The sequence below is a fragment of the Cimex lectularius genome, unplaced genomic scaffold (assembly GCF_000648675.2).
Source record: "Cimex lectularius strain Harlan isolate CLEC.00 unplaced genomic scaffold, Clec_2.1 scaffold380, whole genome shotgun sequence".
Classification (NCBI taxonomy): Eukaryota; Metazoa; Arthropoda; class Insecta; order Hemiptera; family Cimicidae; genus Cimex; species Cimex lectularius.
In genome coordinates, this window is record NW_019392937.1 from 197,152 (window position 1) to 219,252 (window position 22,101).

The window sequence follows — 22,101 nt, forward strand, 5'->3', positions numbered from 1 at the left end:
GTATTTGTTGAGAAGCGTCGTGAGGTCCTCTGGCTGCTTCTTTGGCCGCCCTGTCTGCTGCTTCGTTCCCGGCTATCCCTATGTGGCCGGGAACTCACACCAATACGACCTTATTCCCAACTGTGTCGATCCCTTTTAATTGTGTTTTATTTTGTTTACTAATGGGCCCACGGAGCTTCTTCTCCTGAGTCGGTATATACTACATATGATTCGTGAGGCTGACTTTTTATTATGCTCAGTGCGAGGGATATGTCATTTAGTTCCGCCGTGTACACGCTCGCGGCTGGATGGAGTGACAATTTTTTTGTTTCTCCCTCCGTGTAGACGGCACACCCCACGCCCTCTGCCGTTTTTGACCCGTCTGTAAAGATGGGTCTGGCATCTCTATATTCGTTTTTCAGGTCTTCAAAAATTCCTTTATATACATAGTGGGGGTCTTATTCTTTTTTAATTTTGCCAAATCCCACCGTACCATGAAGGCAGGGAGTAACCAGGGGGGTGTTTCAGGTAGTTTTTCTGCCTCCACTTGGTTCAAGTCTACTCCCCGCGCCGCTAATGTTTCCTTGGCTCCTATGGCCAGCGGCCTCCTACGGGTCCTCAAGAGAGAGTATCTCTCACTGGAGTTAGGGTCAAAAAAGGTCTTATGTAAGAAATGGTTCGGCTTTGCCTATTTGCTCGCATAATATTTCAACGTTAATTCTTCTCTTTTTGGAGCAGGGGGGAGAACCCCTGCCTCTACACATATGCTGTGACAAAAAAATAGGGTTTTATAATATCATGTTTGTAAGAGAGGAAAGTGGTTTTTTTGCCCCAAAATCTTTTTTTTATTTTTTTATTTTCTCGCCTCGATCAGCTTCCTTTTCTTGTGAGGAGGTATGTATCCTTGTAATAAGATGGATACATTTTTATTAGTTAAAAAAAATTGGTGAAAATCAACAATGAGTGTTGTTATTACGAGCGTGTATTAGTGCCGGGGATTAAGCGTTAACGCGATCGCTTGGACAGTGCCAGAGGTCGCCGAAGAGAACAGTGCGGTAAACACCTACGAGTGAGAAAAAACGAATAGAGATTCTTCGGAAAACGGCTCGTCCGGATTTTTTTTTCCTTCGTGGGTATTTCCATTTTTGGTTTCCACCGGGCGCCTTCCTCACCAGACCACGGCGACGAGCGAGGACTGTCTTTCGCTGTTTTCGGACAGGACATAGAGGCGGCCCCAATTCTCCGGAGATTTTCTCTTTATTTGGAGCGGGTTTCGGCAGTACTGGTGCCCAGGAGGACTCGGCAGATGGTTGTGGCTTGACCTACGATTCCCAAGTAAAATTGTTGGTTTATGGTAAAGACTGCATGAAGAAGTGATTTTTGTTTGTTTTAATTTTAGCGATTATTGTTAATTTAGATGATTAATTTTTAATTATTTTAAGTTAGTCTAGATCTGGTTTATTGTTTATTTTATAGCTGGTTAAGGAAACAAAGTACATATTTTAATTTCACTCTGCTTAGGAATAATAAATCGCCCCATTGTTAAGAGGATTCTCATTTCTTTTTTTTTTGTGTTTTATTTCCCTCCTTTTATACTATAATCATATATATAATTATTATAACTTCCTTTTCTTTGTTTGGCTTGATTACTTTGCATGGCCAGGTACCTCGTAAATATATGAATAATCATTTAAGCAGAGGGAATTCGAATGCGATAAGGAGAAGGTAAGGTTGCTGATCAGGACCCGCCATGTTAGGCTGGCTTTATCCTGGCCTAAGCCTAGTGGCCTTGCCAGGAGTGCACCCCCCTGAACGAGTGTCCGCCATGGAATAAAGTAAATCATTTATTTTTTTTTATAGAAAATACTACTTTCCTCTCATATATTGATAGTTTTGTTTATTTATTTATTTTTCTCAAATTTATATAGAGTACAAACAAGAATATATTTTTTAGTTAAAGGAGTTCCCCTTTACTCTGGACGCATAAAATGGGGTGGCGCCCAACTCACCAATATTTCTTTGGTTTTTAATATTTTTTTAATTTTTTTAATATATTTTGTGTAGTGCCCCTCCACTCTTACCCCCCACCACTCCAAACGAGCTACCGGAATAAATTTTGCTCTGACCCGAAACAACTTTTGGGTGTAACAATGCTATCGTGCGGGCTTGTCCTGAACGCGACTGTCACTAGTCTTAGGCCTTGCATATACATCCTGTCTAATTTTTTGAGGCGCGTTCTTCTTGCCGAACCGTAGGCCATACAATCGTAAAATAATTTCTGGCACAGCAGCGTTTTAAAGAGGGTCATCAATACCTCTCTTTCTGCTCCCCACTTAAAGTTCGAGAGATATCTCAAGAGGTTGATGACCCGCTTGCACTGGACTTCGATGTTCACGATATGTGGTTGCCATCTTAGCTTCTCGTCGAAGATCATACCGAGAAACCTTGAGCGATCCGCATACCCGAGAGCTTCGTTCCCCATCCGGAGCTGAGGGGGATTATGTTCCCTCCTCAGTCTACAGAAGTGAACTGCCCTCGTCTTTTCTGCCAAAAAGGAGAAACCTATCCTCTCGGCATTGGCAACCCCGGAAGGTGTATATTGGTGGGGATGGCTCTGTTTGTATGGCCATCTCCACGGTCAAACCTTTTTTTGGTGCCGACTGTCCGGCAGCCCTCGCATAGCTCATATTTGGCCGTGAAAACGCTGAGCTGCGGACTAGAGCCCTTGCTTCAACATGACTCATACCTTTTTCTGCCTTTAACCTCTGTATTTCTCTTTCCTCTTTTAGTATTCGGCACGCACTGGATCTTGCATGATGCGGCCCATCACAATTTACACACCTCGGCGGATCTACACATGGCCGCCCTTCGTGCACCGGCACGCCACACGAGCAAATCGTGTTCTGGTTTCTACATCGAAGTGCTGTGTGGCCAAACTTTAAGCATTTGAAGCATCTCATTGGTGCCGGTAAAAAAGGACGGACCAAGAATCTTTGGTATATGGCCCATACTTCTTTCGGCATCTCTGGTCTGTCAAATGTTAATATGAGAGACGCTGTATTTATAAGACCCCTGTCGGTTTTTCGTTTTATTCTTTTTACTTCAATCACGCCCTGGCTTGACAATTCTTCTTTGATTTCCTCCTCAGAGCATGTTAGTAAATCTCTTGCTGAGATTACGCCCTGGGAGGAGTTCAGTTTTCTGTGGGGGGACGTTTTAACAGGGGTTGCGCCGAGGTGTTTAGTCTCCATGACCATTTTGGTCTACAGACAGTCAGTGACCTCTATACTCAAAATTCCAGATGACAATTTTTATAGATTCTTAACTTTTCCCATTTGTTGGTTGACTACACGGCAGATCTGGATGGGGGAGTCATCTTTAAAATCCCCCTCTTTTTTTTTCCATGATCCAGTATTTTGTGAAATTGGTGTTCTTTGGCATCTGGCCTTCATTATCACTTCCGCTCTTTTCTTTTCTCATTATTTTCCTTTTTTTGAACCCCGGCTCAAATGGCTGCAGTGTCCTCAATAATTCCTGGTTACCTTTTCCGTTCCTAGCAGTATCCATACGTTGTGTGGCGCTGTTCTCTCCACCAACTCCAACGGGGCCCGAGGGAATAACGCCGAGGATGGCCTGTGCCCCCGACGTCACCGGCATTTCGCCTTCCGGATATACGGCGTTTTTTTCGTTGTTTTTGGAGCTTGTTTGTTTTAGACCAGGGGGAAGCTGGCCCTAGTCGATTAGTGGGGCTGCCACTAAAGGTGAATCGGCACACCTCCCCCTCCTTAAAGCCTGGGACGCCGGGAGAAGGAACAGGGAATAGGTTAGGGTTGGGGAAGGGGTTGTTATAGGAATGGAAGGTTAGGTAATGAAGTTAGTATGGGGATGGGGTGTTACGGAAGGCCACCAAGTAAAGGAAAGGTATTGGACGCAGTTTAACCTCTTGCCCGGGAGGTTATGACAATCTAATAAAACATTTGTATCCTTTGTACAAATGAACTGAGTTCTTTTGTTTATTTCTCTTTTCCCTAATTGCTTAATACAAAATTATAATAATGAAGGCTTTACAGAATTTTATTGTACTCAAAGAACTGTATTGTATTATTTTCAACATCCTACCATCAATTTTTATTAAACTATCAACATAAGATACAAAGAAATACAATGTTATAATATTTTAAATTAAGAAGATCAATGTTGAACACTATATAAATAAATTTTAAGTATTGCGTTTTGGTGATGGTGTTGTGAAGGTATTTAAACATAGTTACATTTCATTTTTGCGCTGAGATTAAGCGCCGATGATGGCGAACTGCCGACAGACCAACCCAGCGAGGATAGGCGGACCAAAAAAATCTGTAACGACTAAATTTCACATTTATTTTTTATGAGAATTACTTTCCGTTGTAATTTTTTATATAATGCTTTCATAAAATAAAATGTTGAGTAGTTTAATTGTAATATTGATATAGTACACAGGGGGGAGAATTATGAACAATTTCATTTCAACCAATAACTTACACAAAGATTAATTAATTGAAAGGAGTTATTTGGTCAATCGGACCGTGAAATATAATGGATTATGAACAAGACTGACCAAAAGAAAACAATTTAGTCTTATAATGATAAAATACAGAATCGTCAAATTTGGCTGATAATTAATAAAAGTTTAAATGTTGTTTTAATTTTTATTCAGTATATTTAAAAAAAAAATGACGGATTTACTCACCAGAATACTTCCTGATTGGAGTCCAATACAAACCTGGGGCGCACCTGTTTAAAGCCCTTCATCAAGACTTTCGATCCCAGCCAGCCGAGCACAACCGGTTTGAAAGCTTTTCTTTTGTTTGGAAAAAGCTTTTCCCCGTCGTTTTTATTTTCAAAGACGGGCGTGGGAATTATATTGAAGTGTTTCGTATTAAGCCACTCGGAAAAGGTGAAGCCTCAGTCCGTTTCTAATACCACGGAATATATTCATTTAAATCGCATTTCATCGTCAAAAATGTCTTCATTGGCGTTGCCTAGCAACGACTGAAATAAAACAGTTTTTGATGTGTTTTGTTTATCGGATTTCAGAAGGATTTTATTTATATTAATCAATATTAGTCTTAGTCGCTTTTAATGTTGAACAAAATTTTAATAGTTAACGTCCAAATTTTTGACAAAAACGTATACTGTTCAACGTTGTTCTTCATAAATTTAAATATATAACAATACTTCTTTTCATATAATCATCTTATGTTTGTAAAAAAATGAGTCTATGCACAAGAATACATATTTATAAAACAATTCATAAAAACCAACCAAATTACGATTCTTCACCCCACCAATTACACGTAGAAATCTAATTATAAAGAATCCTCTCAAGTAAAAAATTAAATTTTAAATGTTCAGGCTTGAATAATTTCTAAATGTTTTTACTTTACATAAACAACAACTATTTTCATGATAAACGGTGGACAATACAGCTGATTCACCATCCAGTATAGATGCGTTTTTGTGCTCTAGTTTCATTGACTTATGACCTGACCTAAAATTGTGGTAAATGTAGGCTTTTCCACATTATTTCGATATTAGTAGTTTTATCTACATCGCTAAGACCGACCCTCGAGAAAGATCATTCCTAAAGTGGAATAACGAAATGGCAGACCCGCTGATCCGCCTGGCTCGTTGGCTGCGTCGGGTTGGTTCCCCCTTTTGATGCCGGGGTGGAGGCATCCCTCCACATGTTGTTTTATTCAAGCTTTAAAGTTCGGTGGCTAATGCGGAAGCGTTAGCCCAGTTAAAAAATTGGGTCTAAGTGTTTTTCCCTTTCCTTCTGAGTCAGTGAGTGTATCCGCGTATTATTTTTGTGCAGAATCTGTAGGACGAAACATTGTAGCGGAGCTTCCCCCCTACTGCTACCCAGCAAAGTTAAGGCTCGCAATCAGGATATCTTTAATCCGTTAATCTGGCAACCCGTATGCTCAAATATGGACCTAAGTGAACAAGAACTATACTCTAATAGAAAACCTCCACCATCTGGCAATGCTCTCAAAAACAAAAGGAAGAAGAATGGCAGGACGGCAAAAAATTGATAGATGCAAATACAGACCAAATTGAAGAAAATTCTATACCAAATGTGATCTCCAGAATTGGGCAAACGTCAAACAGTAGCGATGTGCGTTCATGTTTCATCACTGCAAACCCATTTGCTCCATTAGCCGAGCTGAACGAAGAAAATAAATCAACTGAGTCTAAACTACCTCCCAGACGGTTAAACCACCGCCTATGTATTCCTTCAAACCACTATCAATACCCTGACTTTTACAAGATAGCGAACAGCTTTCTTGGTGAAAATGGTGTTACATGTAAAGCTAGAGGTCAAAATACAAAGATATACTCTGCCAATACGTATCAAATAGTTATTCTATATTTAAAAACAGAAAAAAACTGATTAATATACCTATCAGCTTCAAGAAGATAGATTTAAGGATTATTATTCGTCCCCTTTACTCCTTTGTAGTATCCTTAGCGATTTTAAATCACTTATTACACCTTTTCTAACACTCCTCACGAGTGGAGGTAATCAAAACCTACCAAAACTTGCCCTTCACAATCATTACTCATTCTTCCTTGGAATTCTAATGGTTTGAACTCCCACGAGGACGAACTACATGACAAACGAATATACATTAATTATTGAGACACATTTAACAATTATCTCTTTTCTTACTATCAAAAACTACATTACTTACAGAACAGAGCACCCTTCTGATAGGGCACAAGGCGGCACTCCTATACTCATTCGTTCCACTTTATCACACTTTGTAAACCCATGCACATCTTACATACTAATGTCCACTTCGATTTCCTTAAATACCTCCTCCTTCCTTGAATATTGCCCTCTTAACAAGATTCCTCGCAACACGAATTCTTTACACAACCACATACACAGTTATAACATCTCCGAATCCAACATATTGGCCAACATCTACTCATAAAATTCCTGATATATTATATTATTTCATATCATCCAGAATCTCTTCAACCCGTCTGGATATTTCAAATTCTTTTGATTTTTCCTCCGATCATAGCCCAGTTCAATTAATCCTTAATTCATCCCTTCCATTGTACCAAAACATCCTTGTCTAAGAACTACCTGAAGAAACTGGATAATTTTTCAAATAATAATAAACTAAAATGTTAACCTACACATATCTCTAAAAACTGCAGAAGAAAGTGACAAAGTTGTAGACGATTTTACAAAATTAATACAGCTCCTTACCACCACCTCGATAGACTATTACCTCCACACATTCGGCTACTACTAACTGAAAGCGTAGGGCCAGGGCAATCTGGCAACCTGATAGATATCCGCGTGATTACACGGACGGATGAACCAACTTGCGAGAAAACTGATACAAGAATTGGCCAAACTTAGGGCTGAAATGTACAAACAATGTACAACCTCGCTTTCCAAAACAAACAAATCCTTTTGGAAAAGATACCCGAAATATCCTGCTATATAAGGAACCCACTCCCCCTATCCGCAATGATAACCCTTGGGCCAAATCCAATTCCGACATACTTAAATTGTTTTCAGAGCATCTTTCTATAATATTCACTCCACACCATGATATACTTGACAAAGCCCATCGGCATAACGCTGAACACGACTTGAATATTTCCTTGCAACTTTCTTCTCCTCCTAAAGCATTTACTCGAACAGATATACGACACATATTAAACAACTATCTTCACGAAAAGCTCCAGGTTGTGATCTAATTACAACACAAATATTACAAAATTTGCCCCACGGACTTACTTTACTTAACGTACATATGGAACTCTGTACTAAGGACCGCATATTTCCATTGCAATGACAGTTCTCTATAATTAAAAAGGTTCATAAGCTAAATAAAACTTCTGATCTTCCTAGTTCCTATCGACCGATAAGTCTCCTTTCTATTCTTGCCAAAATTCTAGAAAAAATAGTTCTCCGACGATTCTTGCCAATAATTGAAATTGACGTAATAAATTATTAAAAAGAATAGTTGAGTCACGATCATAATTAGACATTGAAAACAAATTTTAAATTATAAGGCAATGATTAGAGCTCTTCTGAGCGTACGGTTGTGAAGTGCGGGGCTCAATCAAGGATTCCAATCCCCATCAGTCCAATCTAAAATTCTCCGTCAAATTATAAATGCTCCTTTTCACGTTTAAAATTACATTATCCATAACGACCTACACATCCCTTTTGTACACTAACTCATCAAAACGAGTTATTTGATTTTATCAAACAAAAAAATTTCATCTATCACTGAACACACACAATAATCTATTAGTACGACATTTATCACTTACAATCATACCCGAAAATCCTCCAGGACGATTGAAGCGAGACTCGCCTCGAGACCTTCTCGTTGAGTGAAGATTGAAAAGGTTTCAATGCGAAAGAGTGTGACCACTAGGCAACTTCTTCTACAAGAGACTCAAATGACATAGTTAACATCTATAGACATATATGGTTGATACAATATTTGTAGTTGTAAATATCAAATAATTGTAATAATAATAAGAGAGTCGGTGGAAACTGACTTCATTTAATCGTTCTAACAATTGCAAAAATACAAGTCACAAATTTTTCCCTATACCAGGACTGTTAAAAGTAAAAAACAACGTCTTTTTATTTTAAAAATATATTATAACAACCTAGAATGCAATTTTTTTAAAACATTATTGAGTATTTCTTGTAATTCAAACCTGATTGAAACTTATTTAAAACTTATTAAGTTATTTGCTATTTTGCTATTTATAACTCAAAAATATTAAGTTTAGTTTGACGCATTGCTGTTAATAGATATTTAGGGGCATTTTTTCGTAAACAATCGTTAATTGTTTTTTAAATTTCTTTTTCCTATTTTGTACTTGATAACGAACATAAATTTTTTTCTCGAGATAGTATTTTTTAGTGTTACAATGTACTCAAAAATATACTACCAGCAAATGAATATTTGTATTTAAAGAAAACAACATTGACTGGCAAATATTATTTTGTTGTGAAAAAGGATTAGCAGAAAAACTGATAATTTATCTAATAATGCACTATAATAAAACCAAGTAAATCATTCTCATTCCCCTTCTTCCTCACTCTATCTGTCTGTCTGTCTGTCTGTCTCTCTCTCTCTCTCTCTCTCTCTCTCTCTCTCTCTCATTCCCTCTCTTTCATTTCTTTCCCACTCTAATGAAAAATGAAAACTGTAAATACTGTACGGAAAAGCAATAATCCTTATTTAAAAAAATAAATAATTACAAATTATTAAGTCCACACACTCGAGCACATTAAAAGAAATAAATGCCAACATAAAGCATTTCTTTAATAAATTCATTAAAATCTTGCAGATAAATAATTAAATTAATTAAAACAAATAATAAAAGTCTGTTTAAAAAACACATTGTAATAATATTTTTGCTTTGTGCAACTAAATAAGAAATTAATCAGTAGCTGAATACCTTATATCATTTTTTTATGTTGTATCCAACCGTATATAATTTTTTTTGTAATGGTTTGATTTGTCTTTGTAAACATTCGCGACGTGGTGTGTGTAATTTCTTCTTCAATTATAGATTAGAGAATTGTTCAATCTGTAATTGATAGACTTGTAAGTGAACAGAATAAAAAATCACAAGTTTCATGAACAGAATGGAATAGAAGTTGCTGGAAAAGTATATACTACTAAAGGTAGAAAATTTCTGAAATGCATATAACGAAAAACCAAATATAAGAGATTGGAGGCTAGGAAGTTAGGAAACGAACAGATTACAAATTTCTCGTATAGTTGTTATAGTTATATTGTTATATATAATATATATAATAACAAGTCATCATGTTATATATAATATAATATGACGAGATGTTGCATATTTTTAAAATTGAAATTGTATTGTAGAAATGTTATTAAAGATTGCTTCCATTTCATCTTAAAATATTCAAAGAATTCAAGTTTTATCAGAAAAATTTGCCTAAGCTACCTTAACGGTGGTCTAATTTATTCAAAACCTGTCGGGATCGATAGATGAGAGGTTTAAAAAGACCGTAGTTTCGACATTTCTCTTCCTTTTTTCTTCCTCTTTCCACCCTGCCAATAAAACGGCATCCTTTGGATGTGGGTCTGAGTGGCCCTTTGAATATAGTCTGATGCGAGGCAGAACGCGTGGCACGGGAGTTCATTAGTTGATCCCCCTAAAGAAAAGGCCTTATCAAGTGGTGCCTGCCCAAAAGTAATTTACAGATAGTCCATTCAAAAAGGAGGGGGCCATTAGCAAGAACAAAGCCCTTCCTGAGGGTGGCCGAAGCGTAATAAATTGTCGTCTGAGTCAACTCGATGCGAGAAGACTGCGGGGGCGAAAGTAAACAACGATTTCCCAGTAAAAATCGCATCTAGATAGAAACACGGTCTTTCAATTTAGAAGGGAAAATAAGTCGGAATAACCTACCTCCAGGAGGTGTGCCCTTATTTTTTGCGTTGATTAAAAAATTATTAAACTTTCGTCAAAAGCCCGTACGCTTTTATTTTATTTATTCAGTTAAATTAAAAAAATAGTAATTACTTTCGCAATTGTTAAAACGATGTATTTATTTGGTTTGATTATTCCTGTCGGTTACACACTATTAACATCAATCCATTATATTTCGTGGTTTGATTGACCAAATGACTTCTTTCAATTAATTAATCTTTATTTAAGGCGTTGGTTGAAATGAAAAATATAGTGTAAAGAGCGGGATTCGAACCCACAACCTTCGGATAAATACGCCACTGCTCTACCACTTGAGCTATCGTGACTTCGATCACTCGGTCAACAACTTCCCATCCCAACAAACCAAATTTTTAAAATGTCGTGTAATAGGATTCGATTCTCGGCGACAAATGAAATGGCCACGGAGAGCTTTAGTGAAGATATACTGCGTTTTACTTATAAAATCCCTTATATTTCGTGGTCCGATTGACCATATAACTCATTTCAATTAATTAATTGGAAATTGGTGTCCTAGTGGATCGAATTCGAATCCCGCTCGTGACACGAAATTTTTCATTTCAACCAATACCTTGCATACAGATTAATTAATTAATAATAAATAAAAAATAAATTAATTAATATCAATGATAAAGTTCACATATAGTTTAATTGATTAGTGTGTGACTGTTAGGTTCTATTGGTATACGATTCTATCTTGATTTCGTATGAGGGCAGCCGGGCCAGGATGGACTGAAAGCGAATTCGATACATATTTGGCTTTAGATATTAATTTGCATTAAAAATGAATTTACCAAATGTTCATTGATAAAAGAATACTTAACAGTTATGACTATTGTTTAATAGAAACGAAAAAAGGAAAAAAATTATTTCTATATATCTTTTTAGGTTTATTTTCCAATACCAATATTACTTATGTCCAAAACAATGATAACGCATAAATCATGCTTCCTTTTTCAGTATTCACTCCCAAAAATATAATTTTGGCAACGTTATGAGGAGGACCTTGTCTTGAGATCAAAAAGCTAATTTATGCATATTGGTATGCAAGCCAGCTAACAAGGGCCTTGTTTCATTAAAATTTCTCCAAAATTAAACGGATAATTCCCTTACTCCTCCCCAACCTAATTTCATTTATCTCATGCAACTGTGCGCTACGAATCATGAGCTGAAGTAATTTTCTTCATGAAACACACCCAAAAAAAATATTATGGAAATCAAACAGTGCACCGATATTTATTTCCTTTCTTAATTTAAAAGGAAAATGACGATTCAAATTGTAACAATTTTTAAAAATTTGTTGAAAGATTAGATAAAGCTATTAAAAAAGTAAGAAAGCATATTTTCTGACTGTAACAATAAACGTTATATTTACTACGTAACATAAATAATCAAACTAATAGTAGGCTGATCTATAATGAAAGTGATTGAAAAAATCCTAGTATTGAAATGTCATTCAGTTTAATACTTTCATGATATACATATATAAGACAGACTTTTGACCGGGGAAAAAAATGATAATACAAAAGATGAAACAAAATTATTTCAAAATAGCACATATTTGCAGTTTGGTCGTTTGTTATTATGCATTTGTTCAAATACTCGTAGTTACGGTCATTTGGGGTTCTTCCTTTGCTTTGGTCTGGGTCACCTTTCTGCCAGCCTTTTTTCTTTCGGGCAGAGTTATCCGAAAGCACATCGGAGGACGTCTCTGACTCCGATGTCGCCTCGGCGTCCGTTACCCACTTAATACGTGGTAGACGACTGTTGTTTTTGGACGCCCCTGTCGCCGAAGGTGGGGGAGGTTTCGGGGGCGCCATTGTAGTCGCCGAGTCTTCGGGCTGCCTTTCTGGGGTAGCCCTGGTTCCCCGGATAGGGGATGTGTGGGTGGAAGACGTTGTCTTCCTTTGAGTGGGGGTGATTGGGTTTCTCCGGGTCTTCGATTTTGATATTTTGGCGACAGTCTCTTTTTTTGGTTCTGTCGCCTGTTGGTTGTGGGGAGTGTTTGAATCCGCAGGCTTACGGGCCGTCGCCTGCGCGTAGCTAGCCGCGAACCCCCGACTCTCTACTACCGATCTAGCCTCTCTAAAGCTTAATCGGTCCACAACCTTTAGCCTCTGTATTTCCTTTTCCCTCGAGAGGATTGGGCAGCTGGCAGACCTAGCTGTGTGATTACCACCACAGTTTACACAAGTGGGGGGATTGTCACATGCCGTTTCTTTCGAATGTTCCCTGCCACATTCACAAATTTCCCTCAGTGACGCGCACCGCAGGGAGATGTGTCCGAATTTCTGGCATTTATAGCATCGCATGGGGGCCGGTATGTAGGGTCGTACTCACAGGCGATAAAACGATGCTTTCACTTCCTGAGGACATACTGGGGTGTCAAACGTGAGCACTAGGCTTGCAGACGGGATAGTTAGCCCGTCCCGTCGAGCGCCCAGGCGTCTAACTTCTAGCACCCCCTGGTCCTTCAGGCCTTCCTTGATATCTTCGGTGCTGCTGTTCATAAGGTCGCGGCAGGTCACCACCCCTCTTGAGGTATTCAACCTCTGGTGGGGAGCTACCTCGACCTCACGACCGGCGAGCGTCTTAAGGCTTGTTAATCTCGCTTTACATTGTTCATCGTTTATACCCACACACAATTTCCCTTCTCTGGTTTCTGTTACACTTTCTGTCTTGCCTATGGATTCTTTAATACTTCTGTGCAAAAGGAAGGGGCATGTCATTTTAAAGTCCCCTTCCTTTCGAGAAATAACAAAGTACCTCGTGATGTAGGTCTCCGCTAACGGGGTGATGCCCTGAACACGCATCCCCAGCGTTGAGCCTCTTTGCTTTTTCTTTTTGTTCTTTTTCCTTGCCATGTTGTCTTCTCGTTCTTCTTTCATTTTTTTTGTCGCTGGTGACGTTGGTGATATTGGAGCGTATGGTTCCAGAGTCACAGCTTGCTCGTTCTTGGGAGAGCAGGTTAGTTCTCTCTTTCTTTTAGACGGAGCGAACTTCCATTCTTCCTCCATTGTCGTGCTGTCCGTTTCGTTTCTAGTATTCCGTTCACCAACGTCGGTGCCACCGTTTACACCGTCGTTAGGGGGCTTCTGGGTCGCGAAGCCCGTGGCAGCCTCCACCACAGGTTCGGTCAGTGAATCTCCTTCGGTAACTTTCTGAACACTTGTAACATGATGTGTCACGGGGGCCAAGAGTTCAACACCCGTGGCATTGCAGTAGCCTGCTCGCGCACCCCTGTCGGCCGCCGGCACTGGTGACCTTCCCCCCTGCACCGTAATGTTTACTCCATTTCTATTTTCCATTGGTGGTTTTTGTCAGGGTGCCTTCCCATAGTCTTTTATACCTACGACCAGGTTGGGAAAGGGGATGTTGGGAAAAGGGATGTGTTAGGGAGTGACGAGGAGTGGACAATATGGGGAGAGGGATGGTCGCTTCTACTCACTGGGATAACGGTGAGGAAAAGGCTCTTTTAGTCGCCTCATACGACAGGCAGAGAAACCGTGGGCCTATTCTACCCCGGAACCCACACGGGTTTACATTTGCTTGTTGTAATTAATTCTACGATGTGGGTGGCCTCAACAGTTTAGGAATTGACGCGGTGATCATAACAAAAACTTCAATTCAAAATAAAACTGACTAGTTTAAAATGTAATATTCATTATGTTGTATATGTTTATGGTTTTTCAATACTGAATAGTTTTTTAAATAAAATAACAATCGGGAAGTTACTTTGACGTTATCTACACATAAATTAGTGGTAATTAGTTTATACATAGAAAATACAATTTAACGAACTGAAGACAAAACTTAGGGTTCTAATGTTTAAGTTTGGTAGCAATAATATGTTTTCACAAATTTTGTAAAAATTATTGAACTTCAAACAAAAGGTGGCTAATTCTGTATACAAATAAGAGAGGAAAAATTTTGCCACAAAAAGCCCTACTTTGGAAGACATGCTTGAGCCAAAGCGAACCAGACAAGGAGTGAAGCAATGGAGAAGGTGAAAAAAATCATTAGATAGCTTATTCTTTTTTCTCTCTCTCACAGACTTTAAAGGAATGTAGGTGTATGTGCGGCTACCTAAAACCCATCTGCACGTGATTTTAGCAAATATAGAAATCCGTCTGGGTCAACGTCCCGACCTAGAGAGGCCTTTAACTGTATCTTGTTTCGTTTTTAATATTTTTTTTTTTAAATAAACAGTTTAATAGAATTGTACATATGAAAATACTTACTAATGCCGGGACTGCAACCGGTTAAGAGAAACTAGCCAACGCTATAGGTATAAGCTATATAGAATGATATATCAAAAATAATAATCTAAAATATATAGACTTAGAGAAGCTATCGAAACAGTACGATAATTACAATAGACAAAACTCCGTTCTTTGTGCTGAATTAATCGTAATAATAAACTTTTTTTTATATTTATTGAATTTGGGTTTAGTATTATGAATAAGTTCACTAGTTTTCGAGGTTCGCTTGACGCTTGAAAAATGGCAAAAAGAAGGGAAAATTCAAAAGGTGGGGTTGAGATGGGAAGTTAGTGTCCGAGTGGATCGAGGTCACGATAGCTCAAGTGGTAGAGCAGTGGCATATCTAGCCGAAGGTCGTGGGTTCGAATCCCGCTCGTGTCACTGACTTTTTTTGTCTCAACTAAAAACCTTAATTAATTGAAAGTTATGAATAAGGATTATTTATATTTCCAGGTAGAAATTGATAGAAAATTAATTGAAAGCAGAAAATATGAAATACGCGATGTAAAGTGAGAATAATAATTTATTCTTACAAAGCTTAGAGTAGAGTGGTTGCCGAGTTGATTACGCTTACATATAAAGTAATTCATCTAAGGGATCCACGACAGGGCAAACAAAAAGGAAGGTGAACCGGCAACTTTGGCTGTTAATAAAGACTTTACCCCTTTTGTTTTAACGTCTGAAATCCGGGGCAAAACCTCCGAGCTGATTCTGAGATGGGAAGTCACGGGGATATTATCACGTCAAACATGGTAAATACGCGTTACCGGTGGAATCCGTTTGGAGCGGAATGCTTGGGATTTGCCAGTCCCGTTTGAATGCCGCCTCTTATCCAGGGTACTTTGTCAGTTTCTTTACTCGTCGAGTCGGATCTTTTTTATCAAGGTGTTCTCAACGCGACTTTTACAATGTATTACGAGTACCTACAGGATAACGTTTAAAAAATTTTCCTATGCAAAAGATAGTTCCCACTCAATCTTTTAAATTTCAGTTTTTATAAAACTAACTAGAAGAAATATAATAGATATATGTATTATTACCTCTGTAAAAATATTGAATAATATGATTAGAGACTGCCACAGCTTTTATTAACGGTATGTTCTGAAAGGTTCTTTGCTGTAAGAATATGCCAAAATAGTCCGATGAGGGTACGACCTCATTTGAATGTTGACTGTGATTATGTAGGTAGGTGGGTTCCAGTACAAAATTGAGTGATTGTAATTGTTGTTTAAATGGAGCAGAATGTCTTAAAACTTGTTTTTGGAGTATTCACATACAAAAAATTGCACTGTTATCTATACATTTTCCATAACAAATGAGGTCTTGTTAAAGTCTACGTTTAATTGTCTAAAGAATAAGTCATCGACTGATTCTGGATTTTAAAATACTTTAACAAGCTTTATGCCAGCAACTGAAAAGTTCAGTAGATGACAGAACATAAAATCAGATAAGAATTTTTGTGTATGCCACAACACTGAAGACGGCGAATTGTGGAAACGCGTCTGAAAAACGAAACTAACGAGGAGAGACAGACCAGCCATTATTGGTTACCTCCATGTTATGTGTCCATCCAAATGGAGAAAACTCATAAAAACTTGATGATTACAATTAAGAATTATGATGTTTTGGGAATCCTGTGAACAATTTAGGTGTTATCACATCAACATATTTAAACTTAACGTAAAATAATGACAACAATACATAAATCCAATACACATGTACAGCTCAAACAAATAATAATACAAATAACAATACAAATGTACAGCTCACACATGTACATTGTTTTCACCATTAAAAACACGGTACAAATTGAAATGTAACTCTATCGTCGATCACAAAGAAGAATCAATTAAAAATTTAAAAAAAACAGACCGACAAAAAAAGATAACGTCGACACATGCCACAATTTCTCACTACCTTAAAAACGAAACGACCTTACAAAAATCACCCAGACCCAATACTGAAGATAGCGAAATAACGAAACACTTCTGTTGGACTAGCACCAACCACCAAATACATAAACATAACATACCTTTACACATCACTCCGCCAAACAAATTAAGAAATATCACAATAAAATATGAGATTAATTTATGTTCGATTTATCAGTATGCTATAACTATATCCATTAGATTTCGTGGTCCGATTGACCAAATAACATTTTTCAATTAATTAATTTTTATGTAAGGTATTGATTGAGATAAAAAAATCCGTGTCACGAGCGTTTCGAACCCACGACCTTCGTCTAAATACGCCGCTGCTCTCCTAGTTGAGCTATCGTGAATTCGATCCTCTCGGATTCTCAACCAATACCTTACATAAAGATTGATTAATTGAAAAATATAGTTAATATTTTAAATTTATTATTGAGTTTTACTTATTCGCATTTTTAATTCTGACTGGCAGGTTTATCCGTGCATTGGAGAACTGCACATAAAATTCAGCTGTTTCTTTATATGTATTTCTATTTCATTTAATTAGTAGTTAAGATTTATTTTTTCGTACGGTAGAGTCAGTTAAGTCGGCAAAATAATGCAATACAAAACAGTAGTTAACATTTCGTCATTAAACCTGGGCAGCCAAGGTCGGCCTTTAGGGTTTTATTTTTAATTCCCATCTCCTCTGGAACCTGTGGAATACCTTCAGGATTCCTTTGCACTTTTTTCCATTTTCAAAGTAAAGACTTACATTGAAAAAACGAGCATTATATCACTTGGAATTTAACATCAAACAATGAACTGTAGAACAGTTACATGGAATTACTGATATAAAGAAAGCTCCGGAAGATAAAAATGTATATTCCTAGACGTTTTGCAAGCCTTTGACGCTGTTGGCAGGAAGTTTTAACACATAAGATAAAATCAATATTTCCAAGATTAAATGTTGAACTTATGACTTCTTACTTGTCGGAAAGATTATTTCAATCTAGACAATAAAACGAATGTTCTGATTAGTCCAAATTCCAAGCTGAACCACGAGGTAGAATCTTAGGCTCCGTACTGTAATATTTATTTATAAAAGTAACCTACCACAGATGGAAGACATTACCATCGCAACATTTACCAATGACACGGCTGTTCTCTCAGTGGAAAAAGTAATCGATTCATTCACAAACCGACTGCAAAACGTAACCAATAGCATCTGTAGCTATGCACCTTAAAAATTAAAGCTTTAAGTTAAAGTTTGTTTTAAAGTAGTACTAGTAGTAAATTTGTACTAAGATAAGATAATTCTACAAAAAATTTAGTTTTTCTGTTTTTTCTATCCTCATTGTGTAGTTCTATCAGACGCGTTTCGGTATTTCGCCATCTTCAGGTTGCGCCATTCTTCACTGTTTAAATGTTATTTTGCAACTCACTTGTCTAATTTCTACTTTTGATTAACGCTTTTGTTGATTCTAAAATAATTAAGTGGACTTTTAACTTATCAACATCTAAATTGTTTATTTTTACAATTATTATTAAACAATCGATGATCACAAATAAATATCTTCTTAGACCGAAATACTTGAATGATTTATAAATCAATAAATAAAATATCATCTTTCGATATTTATAGATTTATAACTTAATAAAATAGAAGGAATGTAATTCCTGTGATACTGAATGGCTTTAAAGCCCAACTTCCCGTTGGTTGACGCGTATCAGAGTTATTTAGTAAAAATGTTGAATTTTATAGAATCTTCAGTCATTTATTTTTTCTGCATAATTTAGTTTTACTATTTCATTGATGTTTTTGATAAAAATATATATAAAAATAATCGAGAAACATCTGCCAAACTTTTGGACAGCGAAGCAGTGGAAACACTCGGACCAGCGTGATCAAACACGGCCCAAAACTAGTTAGGCCTATGTGGTCATTAAAAATAAAATGTACCGGGTCGGTTATTGCTTCTCGATGTTATTTTAAATCATTGATCAATTGATATTTGTTATTTGATCGGACACGAGGAATAAAATCGTGCCGATAAGCATATCAAGCGCCAGATGCTTGTTCAATTCTACCTCCTCCCATGGGTTTGGAAAGCGTGGCGGTTGAATTCTGATAGACAGGCCGCAATTCCCAACACAATTGCTTAGAGCGTCAAAGGCGATGCTCACGAGATCTGGATTGAAAACATAGTCGCATTTATATTCAGTGTGTGACACATATCTGGCGATCATGGTGGTGGAAAGTTCCCTACCTAATTATAACTCTTCTTAAACGTCAACAGCAAAAAGATGTAAACATGCAATCATCTATTTTCCTTTTTTTTTTCTAAATGCTAAAAGAAAACTTTAAATACAAAAAACATTTTTACCTTATACGTTACACGCAATGGCTTCGACGAAACTATCAATGACTATGATAGCACAGTAAAATAGCCTGGTTAATTCCGACAAACTGATTGTTATCCATATCGTATTGTACTTTTGTAATATGTATCTGATTTTTGTATAAAAAAACAAAAATATATTAAAGTATTTTGAAAAATAATATTGTTCGGTTAATTGAAATTTTAGGGAGTTACTACAATATGATCATCAAAAGCAACTGCATTCCCCTAACCTATATTTGATGTCTCCGGTAAGTTTTAATTCAACGATTAATTTATTTAATTGAGTTGATTATGGTTCATTCACAGATTATGTTGTAGGACCCAAAGCAGTTTTCGTGCGGATACAGCACTTCAATTTGTTAGTAGGTGTTTCGTGGTTTCCAATGTCTCTTTGCAGAATCTACACACGCCGTGTTTAGTGCCAGTCTTTCACAAAAGACAAACTGTCAGCAATGATTTTTTTCATGTATTATTTGAATTTTCATATTCCTCTTTTTTTACTTTTTCAAGTTATGTAATCCCATTGAAAATACTGGTACGTCTAATGTAGCTACCCTTTAGCACATTTCTATTTTTCCCTATTTCTGTACATCGAGTTTTGGATAAACAAAATTTTGTTGATATGAATTTGACTCTTTTAATGCTATAAAATTATTTATTCAAATTATTATTAGTTTGCTGAAAGGATTTTTCTTTGGCCAATTGATTTTGCACCAGTACTTACCAAGTTATTAATGTAAAAATAAGGCAATGTAATAGTAAAGAAGGACAAAACTTCTTTACTAAATTGAAATGTAAAGAACCTGTGTTAAAAACTCTAATGTTATGTATTATAGATGTAGATGTAGATGTAATTTTTCCAGGGTATGGTATACTGCGCCCTTTGAGAGCTATTGTATCCCCCGTTCTCTGCCTAAAGCACATCGGTGAGTCCTATTTCATCAAGAAACTTGATTAATAGGCCCGGTTTTAATGGTTGAAGCTTTTCTATGGTCACATTATACATCCCAAAACATTTCCTCCTGCGGGCTAATGTAGCTCCGCAGTTTGTTAGTAAATGTGTTGGTGTCTCTTCTGCCTCNTTGCCAGTCAGAATTAAAAATGCGAATAAGTAAAACTCAAAAATAAATTTAAAATATTAACTATATTTTTCAATTAATCAATCTTTATGTAAGGTATTGGTTGAGAATCCGAGAGGATCGAATTCACGATAGCTCAAGTAGTAGAGCAGCGGCGTATTTAGACGAAGGTCGTGGGTTCGAATCGCGCTCGTGACACGGATTTTTTTTATCTCAATCAATACCTTACATAAAAATTAATTAATTGAAAAATGTTATTTGGTCAATCGGACCACGAAATCTAATGGATATAGTTATAGCATATTGATAAATCGAACATAAAGTATCTCATATTTTATTGTGATATTTCTTAATTTGTTTGGCGGAGTTATAACTGTATTTTTCAATTAATTAATCTTTATGTAAGGTATTGGTTGAGATAAAAAAAAGTCAGTGTCACGAGCGGTAATCGAACCCATCACCTTTTGCTAAATACACAGCTGCTCTACCACTTGAGCTACCGTGTCTTCGATCCACTCGGAAACCAACCTCCCATCTTAACCCCACCTTCGAATTTTCCCCCCTTTTTGCCATTTTTCAAATGCCGTATAATCTATTTGATTCTCGGCGACAAATGAAATTACCACGGAGAGCTTTAGTGAATTATACTTCATTTTCTCATTAAATCCATTAGGTTTCGTGGTCGATTGACAAAATAAATTCTTTTCAATTAATTAATGTTTAAGTAAGGTATTGGTTGAGATAAAAAAAGTCAGTGTCGTAGATAGGAGAGCCTGGATATACTTTTATTTTTAGAGTGCGTAACGTAAGAAAATCGTAAAAGAACGTTTTGACAAATCCTAATTATTATCTTATTTTTCATAGCATGTTAATGTTAACAACTGCCAACAACGTCTATGGTTTTCATCATCATAAACATTAGTTTTTTTGAGGACGTTGTTTGGTTAGGTCACGTTTTAACTAATATTACGCAGTTTTTCCATTAAAAAAACTCCATCCCGAATGTTCGTAAGAGACGGTCGATCGAGAAAATAGCAATTGGCTACATCGAATTGCCTTTATGCATAAAAATTGTCTGTACGGAAAAATTAACCAATTGGGAAATGGTATTAACGTGCTCTTTTGACAACGTCGTGTTGATGTTAACAAAGTGTCCCTAATTCATAACTCATTCCCATCGATCTATATGACGGTGCCCTGAGGGACGAAGTTGACGAAACGCTGCCTTTCATGATGACTGATTGCCCATCAATATTCAATTGTTTAATCTTAGTTAAACTCATCCCAGTGTAGTGTATTGATCAGAAAAAATCAACGCCTTCCCCCAACTGGCTTGTAAAACACGGATGACAAAGAGATATCGTTGATTATTTGGGAGAGGTATTCATGTGTTCAATTGCTAATTTATTTGGCAGTTTCACAACACAAAATCTTTATGTGCGATATTAACTATATGTATAAAATAAATATATTTAATACCTTATAATGGTAAACGGTTTATACATGTCATATATAAAATACTTTCCCAAATCGATCAACAGCAACAGGCAATCACCATTTCCTTGATTCTATCTCTTGGTAGCGCTCCATAAGCAGACAGAAACCAATTAATTATTTGATTCAAATAATTTTTTATAATTTTCACTCTTCATCACTGTCATTGACACTGTTTAGAACATTTTTAGGCCATCTTCGCTTTAAACTGCAGGATATATATTGGCAAACAATGGGTTTGAAGTGATTGGAAGGTTTTTGTTAAATTGATAGTAACCGAGTAGAATTACAGAGTAGAAACTGTGTTACAGGTCCTGCAATGTTAGGACTGTTTCGGTCTTTAAGGAAACTTGAGATCGCCTGTAGAAAACTGAAATATGTCAATCTGTAGACAGATTTCAGATTATTTTACCCAGATGATGAACTTAATATAGGTCGCAACAACTGA

The 22,101-nt window shown here is 36.8% G+C and overlaps 1 protein-coding gene across 1 annotated transcript; it reads right to left on the reverse strand.

Moving 5' to 3' along the window:
• Positions 1–2,495: 2,495 nt before the first annotated feature.
• On the reverse strand, positions 2,496–3,236 carry LOC112127881. The gene has a single exon (XM_024229415.1). It carries the CDS (start codon positions 3,234–3,236, stop codon positions 2,496–2,498), a length of 741 nt encoding a protein of 246 aa, XP_024085183.1.
• Between the last annotated feature and the right edge of the window lie 18,865 nt (positions 3,237–22,101).

Bases quoted from the DNA above. Each gene is read 5' to 3' on its own strand.
- LOC112127881 (XM_024229415.1), bottom strand. From the start codon at position 3,236: ATGGTCATGGAGACTAAACACCTCGGCGCAACCCCTGTTAAAACGTCC.